The sequence below is a fragment of the Hippoglossus hippoglossus genome, chromosome 19, assembly GCF_009819705.1.
Source record: "Hippoglossus hippoglossus isolate fHipHip1 chromosome 19, fHipHip1.pri, whole genome shotgun sequence".
Lineage (NCBI taxonomy): Eukaryota > Metazoa > Chordata > Actinopteri > Pleuronectiformes > Pleuronectidae > Hippoglossus > Hippoglossus hippoglossus.
This window is the reverse complement of record NC_047169.1, coordinates 9,392,179-9,407,351: the sequence shown is the minus strand read 5'-3', so window position 1 is coordinate 9,407,351 and position 15,173 is coordinate 9,392,179. Positions and strand designations below refer to the sequence as shown.

The window sequence follows — 15,173 nt, the reverse complement described above, 5'->3', positions numbered from 1 at the left end:
ATTTTAAAAAGAAGAATTTAAGAATGAGAAGTCGGGGAGTTTGTACAAAAGCAGAAATTCCGTGAAGCAGGAAGAAGGCGGCAGGTTCACCTAAGCCGCTGCGTCAAATATGGGCCAGGTTCCAGATTCACTCTCTCGGCTTTGAACAACGATCACCAGGCGAGCAGACACATTATGGAAAGGAGATTGCATTACTCGATATAGAAGTCGTTCCGGGGCGTAACGTGTCCCGCTGCAACACGGCCTGTGTGTGGATGATGAGGTGGCGGTAGCGATGGCTGTCAATCAAGCAGACGGGAAGTGAAGAGTGGAAGTGAAGAAATCAGCCATTTCAGAAATGTGCAAAGAAACTATTTTCCAGCATCTTTTTCTTAGTGGAAAAAATAATAAAAAAGCCAAGATCTCTCTTTTTTAAAATACATACATTTAAGTTTATTCAGAAGTGATGTCAGTAGTGAGCCGGGAACAGTCAATATTATTGGAATCCAAGGTTACAGCAATCGAGGACAAGGTCTGAACAACGATAATGCGATGTGAGTTAGTCGTATGTGCACTCCACAAATTTAACCAATGAAAATCCTTGATAGGTTCTCACATACCAACTCGGTCAAGTCCCCGTCAATTCAAAACCTACAGGCCCTTTTTTTTTTGTTTCATATAAATGCCACTTAATCTAAATGATACGTTAATACAAAAAAGGAGTCATGATCAAATCACAGACAAAAAAAAAGGAGAAATAAAATCAAATCATATATACAAACCTCTGTACATAGTGGGAATATGAATAAAAAGAGATAAAAAGGAATTCAATGAGCTATGTGCTCTCGTATACTCGAGAGTGGGCAGGTACTGGAAAGCTGTTGGTTCTATCCCAACAACAATCTCGTGTCATGATAAAGTCTGGAGGCGGCGAGGCAGCATTTTACAAATTCAGTGACTGCTCCTCTGTGCGGCGCTCTCCCCGTTGGAGACTGCGTCGACGTCAAACCGAAGGCGAAATGGAAAAGTGAAAAAAAGATGATAAGAAGTGGGCGGGTGACGGTGAGGTATTCATCTTGTCAAGCTGGGACAGGGAGCGAGGAATGTGTGGGTAAAAAAACAAAAACACAACCGCTTTTCAAGGGGGAGCGGTTACTGCTGTTGTTGATGGTGAGTTGTTGTTTTTTTTCTGTTCTGTTGTGTTGTCAGTGTGTTGTTTTGGTCCTACTGTCAGCGTCTTTTGTTCACTGTACAATTCCTGAATCGATGGAGGCCTGCTTCCTGGTGGTCTTGGGAGGAGGCGGGGGAGGGGTCTTGCTGGGCAGAGGAGGTGGGATGTGCTGCGAACACACACAAACAAAAACAAAAACACAAACACAAAATGAAATCTCAATATTCTCAAGCGGAGACAACTCGGCTCTACGCCAAAATCCAGAGCTCAGGATTAAAAGCTGCCATCACTCCCGAAATTGATTGACAGGACTTTTGATAGAAGAGCTGATGCCGGGATCAGTTTACACAACGCTTGTGTCAGATTGGGTGATCACGGTGCCTTAAAACTGTCGGAGCTCATATTTGTCAGACTACAACTTGAACCTATGATGACAGAAGAGTTGAATGGAAGCGGAGCGACTGACTTTCTAGATCAAGAATCTGTTTTATTCTGACACAAAAATCATTGTACCAAATATAGGTTTTCTTTCTGGGTCATAGACATTTATATCTAAGCTATTGATGTTTTCAGATTAAAAAAACTCTGAAAATACACAACAACAGGCCTATATAGGATAAATTCCCAGGAACTTAAAATGATGAGATAACTGAATCAATATTATTCAATCCAAAGAGAAAAATGACTGAAGTGTTTCTCTGAACCTCCTGAGACACCTGAGTTCAGACAGAGACAACAGACGAGGGGTAATGCTCGTCAGTGACCTCACCTCCGCCTCCGTCAAGGACTGTAAATGAAGAGTGGCTGTCGCTCAGTCTTGGAGCATCTGCTCTCACTACGCTGCTGTCAGTCCGCTGCCACACAGTGTGTGTGTGTGTGTGGTTGTGTGTGTGTGTGTGTGTGCCCAGGCTCCATTTTACTACCTGTCCATGGGCCGTGACAGTGGATAAATAAGATTAGTTAACGTGTGGCGCGGAGAGAGGATGGGCAGCGGAGACGTCGCTGAGTGTGGCGAGACGAGCCGCTGATTAACAGCGGGAGAGCTGCTGATGGATGTGAGAGGTAAAGTAATCATCCAATCAATCACGTCTGAGCGCCGGGCCGGCCGGAGGGGGAGGGCGAGTATAAATAACAGCAGGGTGGACAGGCGGCTGCAGCCTCTTGCTGCTAACTGACTGATGCCTACACTCGTCTGTGACACAGATTACAAAAATGACACACAAACACGGGACAGGTACAAACCTGAGTGAGGAACACGCATGCACACACGGAGACATGCATGCACGCACATTAGCACAGGATGTAAACGGGGTAGGGGATAGTGGAGGAGGTCGGCCCAAATGTCAAATGCGTGCAGTGGCATCTTGTTTTATTAAAAGTGCCATACATCATTAGGAGCTCCTCTCAGGCCTAATTAAAACACCTACCCTTGGATGGGGCGGGGGCGGCGGAGGCGTCGAGGGAGTCGCCAGGTCTTGATTATCAAGCAGGTTCCCGTAATCAGCCGTGCTGCCTTTCACGGGCAGCGGAGGAGGAGTTTCACCCTTGTCAGAGCAGCCCATCCCGTTCAGCTCCAGACCTGCACGAGCACATCAGCTCACATTCATCATCAGAACACATCACATGGCCTATTTCTGCTCAGTTCCAGTGTATTTAAAAAAAATTAAAGATGAAGAAATTAGAGAAAATTTTAGAGCTAAATGTCCACAAACACTTCAATGGGAACTTAACTAGGGAGACAGGAAAAAGTTAAGTTAAATTTGTCTCTCAATAACAATTTGTATGAACTTTGAGGTTCACCCCTGATGATGTCATCAACCCCTCATCGAGGTGTGGTGTTACACTGGCAGAGATACGCAATAGGCAGTGTTGCATTTAAGGTTATTGACCCTGACCAAAGACTGTTTATAAAGATGGACGATGTGTTGTGGTGATACTTATCAACTAAAAGTCAGAATATCTCAACCTCTGATGCATTTTGACTTAAAAACAAACTAAACATGTGAGTTTTAGAAGTCTCAAACTTTAAAGAAGTGAAATATTGAATAGTTCTACAGGAATACAGACAGTTGGATGAGACTCATTCGATTGAGTTATAAAATCCATGTCTGCATCTCTCAAAACTTTCCCCTCAAACCTCTTGAAATGTGTCGAAGAAGCTGAATTAGTCGGAAGCATCAATAGCAAGTTCTCTTGTTTTTGGTAAATTTACATCCTTGATCAGTAACTCAACACATTGAGCCGCTCTGTGTGATGCTGGCGTCAGCTGCCAGCCCGGTGACAAAGAGACAAATGTAGAAGTTAATCTGCGGTGCTGATAATAATAATTTGCAGGGCCATTAAAAGAAGTGTGGCTCATATCACACATACAGTAGCTCTGTGTTCCAGATCAAAGTGTGAGCAGCATTTGTAGCTCAGCGTGTGCTAACAGGGAGGTCCTCACAGATGGTGCAAGCTGCTGTCCAAAGATCACACAACCTGTTAATTGAGTGAGAATAAAGTTAACTCGCTCTTACTGGAAACAGCGAGCATTGAAAAGGAGAGTTTGCTCCTGGGCGTGATGGGCGGGGGTCCCGGTGAGGAGGAGTAGTTGGAGGAAGAGGACGGGGGTCCGGGGGACACAGAGAGGCGGCGGTCTCCACCTATCTGGCTGAGAACTTGACTCCTTGGTCTCTGAGGCCGCAGGGGGCTGATCTGTGTGATCGAGGATGAAGAGAAAGAAAGTAGATGTTATCAGAGGCGGCTCTCAGAGTAAAATAACCTAAATTACACAACAAGTCAATAAAACAGAAGTGAGAACGCAATTTACTTTGAGGAGAATGGATGAAGTCGACCATGAAATATAACAGAAAATCAATGAAAGATAATTTAAATGAGAAAATCAGACCCTCATCTCCTTTGGGACTATTTTGTGTGCATCCATAATAAGTCCGCTATTTGTATTCCTAGAGGAGAAACCATTTGGGGGGCGGGGGGAATCCTTTTTGAGTTGCAATATCTTATCTGTGGTTAAATATCATTGTTCGCATGCGGGGCTGCGTTGTCCCAGCTTCATCACTGCTGGAATTTGAATATGAAAAGATACGGCCTCAGGGCTCTTCCACACTGTTGGCTACATTAACAAACAACTTTGTAATTGGCCAGACTCAAAGCAGCCAGCCACGAGGGAGACGCTGAAAACACACACATTCGTACACGTAACTGAGAGCTGAGATTTGCATTGAGGATGAAAAGCTTTTTCTTCATTTTTCCGTTCCAGACGATAACTTCAAATCCAGCTGCAGCTGCTTGGCAACCACCAGAGACCCCTAGGTGCTCTACCCTTGACCCCTGAGGCAGGAAGCTCGTATCACGAGCCAGACGGCTCCACCACTGTCAGGGGCCCCCTTTGGATCCCATCCCTGTGCTTATCTTAATGCTGCTCGCAGGGGAACATTCCCACTGGGCATGCAGAACACAGTGATACCTCGGCTGTAATGGACACAGCGGGGTGAGGAGGGACATGAGCACATCAGAGAGAGGGGGGGGGGGGGGTGGGGGGGGGGGAGGTAAAGATATGTAGAGAACTGAGGGGAGAAATGTGAGGGGGTAGAATATTGGGGAAGAAAAAGGCAAAGATAGAATGACAGTTGAAGAGAGCAGAAAATATGTGTTAGAAGTCCTGTCAGAGATTCATTATGCACGTTGGAAAAATATAATGTGAATTTCTCACTGTAATCCTGTTCTTATACTTTCTGTACAAACTTGATTTGAGAACGACGCCAGAGAAAAACCTTTGGAAGCTCTACAATCGAAATAATGCAGGCTTCAGAAGAGAGAAAATGCTCGGGAAATTTATATTAAATCCACCAACCGTTTAATTTTGATTATTCATGTGAACGATCATTAGGAATCATGAATATCCCAGAAAAGGTTTATTATGACAGGACGAAACAAACACCATGATGCTTCAGATCAGATCGTGGATATCCACAACAAGGACGTGTACGATAGAGTAGGACAGAGAAAAGAATATAAGAACATGTGAAAGCTTCAGGAAAGTAACAGAAATAAGATGAAGAAAGAAAACGTGAAGGAGAGGAAGAGAAGAGAGTTACTATAAGATGAAGGGGAGAGAGGAGGAAAGGAGACAAGATGAGACGAAATGAGGAGAGAAGAGATGGAAGAGGAGGAGAGGAGGAGGAGAGGAGGAGAGGAGCAGTACCGTCTCTGAGAGTATGACAGCCTCAGCGGGCTGCAGCTGGATCTCCGTGGTCTTCATCTCTTTGTCAAAGATCTCCTGGTGCTTGCTGTTCCTCTTCTCCTTCTTCTTGTCCTTGCGCTCCCTCTCCGGCTCGTCGCGGTCCAGCTTGTCCTGAGACTTGGTGTGCAGCTTCTTTGGCAGGAGAGGCTCCAGGGCAAACCTGAATAAAAGATAATGTGATATTAGTGCGATCAAACCCCGTCGCTCGTCTGTGAGGTAGCTCCATCAATCCTCTACTGGTTTGGGGAGGTGGGATGAGAAGTAGGAGAGGTTGTGTGGTGATCTAAGTCCAGAAGAACTGTGAAGTAGTTGTTACCCGTCTGAGCCCGGCCTGGAGGGGGTGTTGTCAGAGGAAATGGAGGAGACTGAAGCCACCGACAGCGGCCTCTGGGAGGAGGGCATGGTGAAGGAGCGCACCATGGAGTGTGGACGAGGCCCCCGCCGCTCGTCTGCTGCCGGCTGACAATGCAGAGAAAAACATACGGAAAGAGTTTAGCTTCTAATTCAGTGTCGTCTGCTTTCATTTTTCATTTTATTTTTCATTTTATTTTTATTTGGGGTTTTATGTAATTAGAATATGTTCAGTAAAATTCAAAATAAAAGAGAGGGAGATATTCAGATAGAGAAACGTTCCTCCCGCAAAGGTATGTTCAACTATAATTATACTACAGTGCAACGTATATTGAATTATTACATCTATCAACGTCTGTGAAACAATATTTATTTCTATATTTATTACAATATTTCAGTGGATTATCATTGTTATAATTTATAATGAAGGCCAGAAGAACCAGAAGAATTTGAAAGCAGTGCTGCAGATTCTACATTAGAGCACTTCTGATGTAACAGAAAGGTCAATGACAGGTAAAAGCTCTCACCAGGGTCTTAACGCCGTACTGCTTCTCCACCTTCTCCCGCAGCTGCTTGAAGCAGGCCTCCAAGCGGTCGTGGAAAGGCCTCAGTGCCTCCGTGACCTTCTCTCCGTGAATGCGAACCCCCTCAGCAAGGTGCGGGATCTAGCAGAGGTAAGACAAACCTTTATACAACACACCCTTGGGACAGGAGCTGTTAGCTACATGTTGGTTGCTACTACATATATCCAATCAAATGCACGTGACCTTTAACCTCCCTGGCTGTGCATTCTCAGCGAGCGCAGGGATTGTACATCACTTTGAGTGGGTCGGAACGCACTAAGAGGGAATATCTGTGCAACCGTATCCAGGTGGAGGTGGAGAAGGCTGTTGCCATGACACCTCCCCTCCTGTCCTCCCACCACCAGCATCAACACGACATAACACAGATATAATAATCATGGCAATGAGAAAGCACAGACAGGCTACATGTACAGGCATGTACTGCATGTGACGGACGCTTGCCTCTCCGCCAACAAAGCTGCAATGCACCCGTTCAGGAACACTGCTGCCTCTCACACTGCTGCCTCTCACACACTGCAGGCAGCTGTTGAATAACAACACCCAACAGAGGCTGCCCAGGTAGAAAGAGAAAGAAACTGCTGAAAACTAGTAATTAGGAAAACCCCAGTGCCACATTCAGTGTCCGGAAGCTTTGCTGACTAATCTGGCTTGTCTTGGTTTTCTGTGTTTAACACCATCTTTGGCTGCGGGTACGGTGGCGAAGAATCGCACAATAACTTGCCAGAAACCAGCAAAGATGTTACAGTCAGCTGTGGTAATATGGACCTTTTCTTTTCCATGGCAACTGTAAAAAAAAAATGTTGTGACCACCTGGCTATGATGTGAGAAAAACCCCTGAAAGAAAGTGAAAAGAAAACAGCGTACGCTTTTATGCTGGGAAAGAAGTAAAAACAGAGAAATAAAGCAAATTTATGGGATTTATTTCATCATCCATATTAACCTGTCACGTCTCAGAGTGCAGCATTTGCACAACACTGAACTGCAGAGTGGATCTTGTGCCTCGTTTTAAGTACAGTAGCTTTCACGGCTAACACATGCACAAAAGCCCTGAACTAATGGAACAAAGAGTCTGCTCAGAGTACAAAGACATGTCTGAAGTATCTGGAATAGGTGGACCATTAAAGAGAAGACTGCAAGTGTGTGTGTGTGTGCGTGTGGGAGTGCATGTGTGCGCTAACCTCTGATTCTCTAGAGCCTGCTCCTCCTTCTTCATATTCTCTGAGGGCAAACTGCCCCTCCACCCTCCACAGCAAGAACTAACTTCACTCACTCAGCTGGCACACAACAGCAATTCAGCTTTGTGATGCAACCTTGTGTAAAAATCTCAAACGCTACATGTATTATTTACAAAGGGATTCCACGTGTGTGTGTGTGTGTGTGGGGTGTCTTATTAACAGTGAGAAAAAAAAGACTAATGGTGAAATGCACAGTAATGTCCCTGTTTGAATCATCAAACAGGTTCGTTTGTTTCAGGTTCTCAGCTTCATGTTCCACTGCACTAATACATTGAACAGCATCTTGTGATAAGAGCAGCACACAGTGAGAGGGGGAACATGTATTGCAGCATCTAAAATCCAGGATCTTTCACTCACTGAACCTTAGTTACTCTGCTGCGCTCCACAAAAATCAAAGCTTTGCAACAGAAAGATAAATGAGAGGAGGCTACAGACACACTGCAAAGGTTTCCCCTGGTCCCTCCATCATCCCCGCCGAGACCTCTTGGAGGAGAGAGGAGCGGCGAGGACGGGACCGAAAGACCAAAAAAAGGTGAACGAAAAAGAGGCAGATGGGGGAAAGGGTTAGAAGGAGGAGAAAGGGAAGATGAGAGGAGTCAGAAGGACGAAAAAAAAAAGACAGAAAGGGGGAGAAAAGGCAGCGAGAGGGAAAGCTGAGGCAAGATTCACGTCTCCCAGGATACCCACATCTTTTTATAGACCTCAGGATGATTGAGTGTGACTGAGTGGCGGCATGGCAACAGGATTCTGCTTGGTAGCTGCATGGAGATAAGTTCATTGTGGGAGACACTCGGGCTCAAGGTTGCAAACACACACACACACACACACACACACAGGGTTGTGCTATCCTTATTAGGACTGAGTTCCTTTCATGGTGCACAGCCTAAAGCCAAGTTCACGACCTTCAAAGTCATCTGAAAACGAGTCTGACCCGAACCCGATGTAGTAAATACAAGCTGCAACGTCTCTGAGCTACGCTGTCCCATGAAAAACGTCATCACACGTCACCACTACGTGTATAACCAAAACCTTATCACTAATCTTAACTACCCCCTAACCTTAACCAGGACCTCAGACATGATGTTTTGCCTCATTAAGACCTGGCTTCATGTTGGAAAAGGTCCTAAAGAGGCAACAAAAATTTGTTCACACACACACGCTCAGTCGTATAATTACATGTAACTTTTTTAAGTTCTTTTTTTTATTCCAGCAGTCAAACAGCGAGATGTTACCTCATGTGAGGCTGATGTTAATAGCTCATAATTAGACAACGGAGACCTGGGGGCTGCGTTTATAAACTCCAGCATGGATCCAACTCTACAGCTCATCTTACAAAAGATTAACAATGCATGCTGCAAAAAATAGTCTAACCTGGGAAACAGATACAGTTTTTATAGGAAGAAGAACACAGTTGGAATGTCAGATACTCGCTGGGAAGCCGAGGCAAGAACAAAGGTTTTCATTGGTTAAGGCCACGTGATACAGGGTCAACTTTAAAAATTGGACTCCTTATAAAATAGAAATCTGAGAAGAAATTGACAAACATAGTAATAAAACACTTTGCTTTCCAGACAAAGACACAGTGACAATACCAGTGGTTGGGTATCACTGCTCTAATCAGCCTCACTTCATATCAAACTGTAGAAATATGGAAAACAATGTCTGACAAGCTGAGGACAAGCTGGTGTGTTTACCAGCACAAAGAAAACAAGTGGCTGTGAAACACACAGGCGACATCTTCAGAGCCAGATATTGTTCTCAGGGGTTGATGGAGCCAACCAGAGCAAAAAAAGGTGGTTTAACACTGAACATGTGTTGGTCAGGCAGCCAGAAGCAAGACCCCAGTGGGATGCACATGTTTTTCTATTATTCTACCCTGGCCTGGTTTATCCAACCCAGTTTAGTAAAGATGCCAACTTCAGTATCGTCAGTGCTACAGATCTGGGTTTGTACGTCGGTTGAGGCTTGTGTCATGATGAGTGGGCACTAGAGGAAAATGGGTCATAATGTAAAAATGATCCAACTGGTCAGAAATGCAACTGTCCTGCGAGTTTCTGAAATCAGTGCCGTAGAAAGGCTAAAAAATCTGGGCCAGTTAAAAGATAATCGCCCCTTCACAATTCTCACTGATATATCAGTTACAGGGACAGATCCAAACCGCAGTCTGCCATTAGTGACCCCCGGTCTATGCCCTCGACTCTACCAATGATTTCATTAGCTGGAAAGCCAACAATTAAGCAAAAGTGACCCACAAACACTCATTGGTAGCAATGCCTGTAAATTGGTCCAAACAGGTTAGCCAAGAATCCTCAATTCCTATAATTCTGTGCCCCCTAGCTGACAATAATCAGTGACTGCAGCTTTGAATATATTTAATCATTATGACACCATGAAACAGATGAATATATAATGAGCACACCAGACAGCATTTAGAGCAAAGCAACATATACAAAATACAAGGTGGATGTTCCTCTGCATATCGAAGACTAACTATGTTACTTTCTTCATATCCAGCAGACGCATGCTTGATTATCATGCACCTTCCACGCTACACTTTTTGAGCATGCAGGTATTACTAATGAAGCCCCAACCCCATTTTCAAAGAGGCACATGCCAATACCATCAGCGGACAAGACGTATGAAAGAAATGGCCTTTCTGTTTAATATGAGCAGAGTTTCTCTGAGCCCACTGTTCTCAGCTGAACCCTGTCATCCGGTCCCTCTCTAACGCACAGTGAGCGGACTTCAGCGCCTCACCCTGGGGTGCTGGGACAGCCACATTGCCTCTGCCTGGTATTTAGGGTGTGATGACACATTAAGACCTTTCATGAAGGTCACGGAGGTCTTAGGGACACACACACACAGCCCGGGATGAGTCCGACAGACTATTAAACAGACCGACTTTGCTATAGCTGAGTCTAAATTCAGGGGCCACATCCTTCGGAGGCTGCATCTCAAGGCCTATTGCTTCAAAGCGGTGCGACTACGGTGTCCTATTTCAAAGGCTCATGCATCCTTTGATCCCAGAGAAACTAAGGCTCCAACGTGTGGATTCTTGTCAGAGCAGCATATACCATGCTTCCACTTTTAAATGTAAAAATCCAATCTTCCAAATCAACCGAACCGATGGAATTTATTGATCTCACAGAATGTTTAGAAGCCCCTCGTGAGTGTTGTGATTTGGCGCTACACAAATAAAACTGAACCGAATCGAATTAGACTACGATGCCGCTAACGACCTTTAATCGAGCGGATCGCACTGCAGCGAGAAGTCTCAGGTACATTTAAGCATCTGTCCGACATCGTTTGCTAATTATAACAAGAAACATCGGAGAAAACACCTACTTTGTATTTACCAGGGAGCTTTTTACAATAGCTAATTTCCTGATTTCCACTCGCTCATTTCCTCTCTAATTACTAGATGAGGACGACGTGCGTTTCGGAATAACAGTGCACGCTGGCTCATTTCTCCCCGTTTAGTTTGGAGCAGTCTCATCTTCATTTGTCTCATTTAGACAGATTCAAGATGGGAGATAAACAAGCATGCTGGCTCTGGCAAGGAGACAGCTGATACCATTCCAGACCAACGGCTCTGCTTTACTCATCTCCTTTAAAAGTTCCATGTTTGTGTGTATGTATGTGTGTGTGTGTGCACACACACACACACACACACACACACACACACACACACACACACACACACACACACACACACACACACACACACACACACACACACACACACACACACACACACACACACACACACAGGGGCTCGGCAAACATGTATATGCTTCCTCTGTGACATATCTCCGTGATGATCCCACCAAACAAACGCAATCGGGTGTTTCTCCTGCTTATGGAAGACAGAAAAAACACCACTATTTGTGAGTTAAGGGAACGTGAGGGAACTTTTTAACCTGACACAGCTGCCAAGACAAAGCAAGTCATTTCTCTCACACTGGTACGACTGGTGTGTACAGCAGAGCCGCTGCTAATTAGCACTGCGGATTGTGGGTGGGTGATGATTTCAAAATTGCAGTGTGATTTTCTAACACTATTTTGGTCCAGCTGAAATCTCACGTTGGTGCTGAAATGGAGCATTTCACATCCGAGCATCACTTTGGAACCAACAAGCCAAGATTTGAAACAAAGACCGTGCTGCTTTTACATTATTATTCAGCGCCTTTCCTTTGACATGAATACAGAAATAACTCACGGGTCTTAAAAGGTAAAATCTAGACGCATCCTCCAACTGTGTCAGGTATAATGTATTTGTGATATGCCCCTCTTTCCAGCTGTGATGAAATACTGACACATTTATTTTTAGGGTTCCCTCACCTGCTTTGTCAGCTTCTACTTCAGTCATTAGTTTACCTTCATTTTCCCACGTTAACACGGTGATAAAACTAAGTACACGACTAATATGGAAATAATATTTGTGTAATAAGGATTGTAAAAAGACAGCTCTACTTCTAAGGTACAAAAATCAAGCTGGAAGACTTTGGTGTCAGAAGCAGGGAGGGAAAAATAATACTGGGGTATTCTGTTTGTGAATCCTCTGCGCCTTATAAAGACAAAAGGTTTCACAAACACAAAAGAGCCAAACTTTTCACATTCAGAGAAGCCCCACCAAGAGATACGGAACACAAAGATGACCTATTTTTCAAACAACAGAGACAGCAACAACTATTGCAAATTCAATTAACTTCCTGCTTCCTTCCTTGCAGGTAGCAATAGGAAGCAGCCAGGAACAAAAAAAAAAAAAATAGTCGAATATGTGCTCAAATCCAGGGTGAACCATAAGGCAGGAAAGCGTGACTTCCTGAGCATTAAAGCGACATTTAGTTTACAGCTAAAGAATTAAGAGAGTGCAATAAAAGAAGAAAAACAAAACAGAGTACCTACAGTGCAGCTTTATAAAACCCCAAAGGGAGGAGGTTTTTGTTTTTCCTCCAGAAAGCAAACACATCCAGGAGTTTATTAATCAAACATGAGCTACAAATGAGCTAAATATCTGCTGAGGTTCGTGGTAAGCTGTAAAGCAGCGCATGTTGTGATGCATCCAAACAGTGTGTGTGTGTGTGTGTGTGTGTGTGTGTGTGTGTGTGCATTTCCTGTCTGCTGCGTGTGCACATCCTTTAGACTCAGCGAGGATGCAAAGCTCGCAAAATCCGCCGGTGCTGATCTCGTTCAGTCTCTTCACGCATCGGAGCTTCCTCCCTAACTTCAGAGTGTGTGCTTCAGCACAATCCCTCGCTATTATTTCCACTGAACTCTATCACACACGTATTCTCTGGTGACTTGAGTAACTGTCATTGGACATCTTACCAGAGCACACACAGGTTCGCAAGACGATATTATATTTTCAGGTGTAACCCTTTAGAGTGAGATTTTGCAGCAGCAGCAGCAGCGACAAGATTTCACATAAATATTTTTCAGCATTGAAACTCTCCGCAGTTGATGCATATGAAGGACTCCCAGCTGTTCACGACAAGACAAGACCCCACACATCACAATATGATAAGTTAAGATGAGATAAACTGTATTGATACCAAGTCGGATAAATTCACTTGTTACTGCAGCAGAAAGTCAGAACGATGTTGAAAAGTGAACACATGAAAGTGTAATATAGAATAAAATGGGCAATAAAATAGAAAATAAATAACATAATATAAATAAATAACATAATATCACCATTCACTACAGATAGAAATATTATTTGAAGATAAAAGGTACTCTGGTAAAGTGCAGTGGTACAGGATGATTGCACGAGGATGTATAATGTAATTGTGCATTATGTATATGTATATATGTATGGAAATATATATATGGAAATATTGAAATAAATGTTTATGTATACAATGCACAAATACAGTATAAAGTAAAAGTAAGAACCACACTGCCTAGTGTCCGCAGAGCTGCTGGTTTGTGGCTCCCAAATTTCTGGCGATGATTTCATTACTCTAATAATGTAACAAACCATAGTAACTTCCTTATCCACACATGATTGGCTAAGAGAATAGCCCAAAACAAAATTCACTCGAAAGCTCAATTATAGTGAAGAGCCATAAGGTATGAATTCACATCTTCATGCCTCTCACGCTTCTCCATACCATCTAATTCATGCTCAGTGTTCTGACTGCCTGTAGGCTACGCCTCCCTTCACACATGCCATTGAATATGACATATGGAAATTATGGAAAATGTCATCTTTTAAATTAAACGAGCATGTACCTGTGAGGAGCTGTTCATGTAACCCCGACATCTTTGACAGGAGAGAAACTGTGATTATGCGCCACCATGATCGTATGTAATTCTAGGGTCTGTCTCACCTGCCAGGCGATAAGGTCCTTCAGTTTCTCCATCTTCTCAAGGTCGTCTTGGTGCTCCTGCGTGTACTTGTCATTGAAGAAGGCCTGGGGAGGAGGGAGATGAGATACTGCTGTGAGTATGGTTGCATGACGGGAGGAATCGGAAATGCACAGGAAGACGAAAGAGGAATTGTTAGGGGTTTGAGAGGGGGGCTGATGAAATGATAAAAAATGTAGTCAAGACATCCGTCTCTCCTCTACCACCTGCGCTTCTTCACTGAGATGAAGGAGTGACCCCAGGGCAAAGAATTCACATCGCACTTCCTGACTCATGCTGCACCGTTTCAACAAGACCAGTATGAATCTATTCCAGGTCATGAAATATGCTGGAAAACCAACAGGCACCTTTTTCTTTTTAGCATCAAACGCAAGATAAAAACAGTTTCCTTTTCTACACGAGGCGCTATTGTGTGATGGCGAACAGAGCGTGCAGCCAATAAATGAGAAATGTGATAAACAGTTAAATTGGACTTTAAATCAATGTCTGTCCAGAGAAGAGACTGTATATAAAAGGTGGAAAACACATCTCCACTTCCTCCCACTATCCAGAAATGAAGCCAACATATCCCGTCGGCAGGTCATGGTGCATCGATTCCGCTGCGGAAGTCAAATGTTTTGGTTTACAGCAATCAACATCTTTGCCAACGTCTTCTTTGTGTGTGTGGCTTGAGATGATCTTTTAGTTTTTTCCTTTTTGCATCCATTAGATTTAAGAAACGATTTTATCCATTTTTTAAATTTTTCTGCTGTATTTTCACGTGGGCTCACGCTGACATTTTCATGGACAACTTATTTGGGGTCTGAGAGGAAATGTTCCAAAAGATGTCTGGAGCCACTTTATGGCTCCTGTTAAAGTGATGCTTTAAATTATTCAGATACATATAGAATAAATCCAGACTTTCTTTCACGTTGATTACCTTCTCATAGTTGGTAAAACCTCCCATGACAGCTGGGTCCACGATCCCATTCAGCAGCATGGAGAGAGGGTTGATGGGAAGGTTGGGGTCCGTGAGATGCCTCTGCACCATGCTGCTGATCTTCTCATTGGTCAGCTGCATCGTTTCTATGGCGTTCTCCAGCGGACTGATCTCCTCCTGTGAGGCAGAGAATGAAAAGTTGTCACCCAAACATTTTCAGCACTTGCTCACCTCTTTTAGTTCATACACACATACATCACCACAGTGTCTGTAATCCCAACAATGGAGACGTTTTATCTTCACCAAGTTATTAGAAGAT

General features: G+C 43.9%; 1 protein-coding gene across 4 annotated transcripts in view; it reads right to left on the bottom strand.

Moving 5' to 3' along the window:
• Window positions 1-407: 407 nt before the first annotated feature.
• dock1 (dedicator of cytokinesis 1) overlaps window positions 408-15,173 on the bottom strand; it is a 172,045-nt gene continuing 157,279 nt past the window's right edge. For 3 of the 4 annotated variants that reach the window (XM_034569985.1, XM_034569987.1, XM_034569986.1), the window contains 8 exons: window positions 14,855-15,031; window positions 13,899-13,982; window positions 6,272-6,409; window positions 5,710-5,852; window positions 5,355-5,553; window positions 3,667-3,844; window positions 2,578-2,729; window positions 408-1,319 (listed from right to left, as the gene is read on the bottom strand). In XM_034569985.1, the coding sequence (XP_034425876.1) occupies window positions 1,224-1,319; window positions 2,578-2,729; window positions 3,667-3,844; window positions 5,355-5,553; window positions 5,710-5,852; window positions 6,272-6,409; window positions 13,899-13,982; window positions 14,855-15,031 (1,167 nt within the window). In that variant the 3' untranslated portion in view covers window positions 408-1,223. The remainder of the gene's footprint in view (window positions 1,320-2,577; window positions 2,730-3,666; window positions 3,845-5,354; window positions 5,554-5,709; window positions 5,853-6,271; window positions 6,410-13,898; window positions 13,983-14,854; window positions 15,032-15,173) is intronic. The other variant, XM_034569988.1, reaches the window with a different exon arrangement.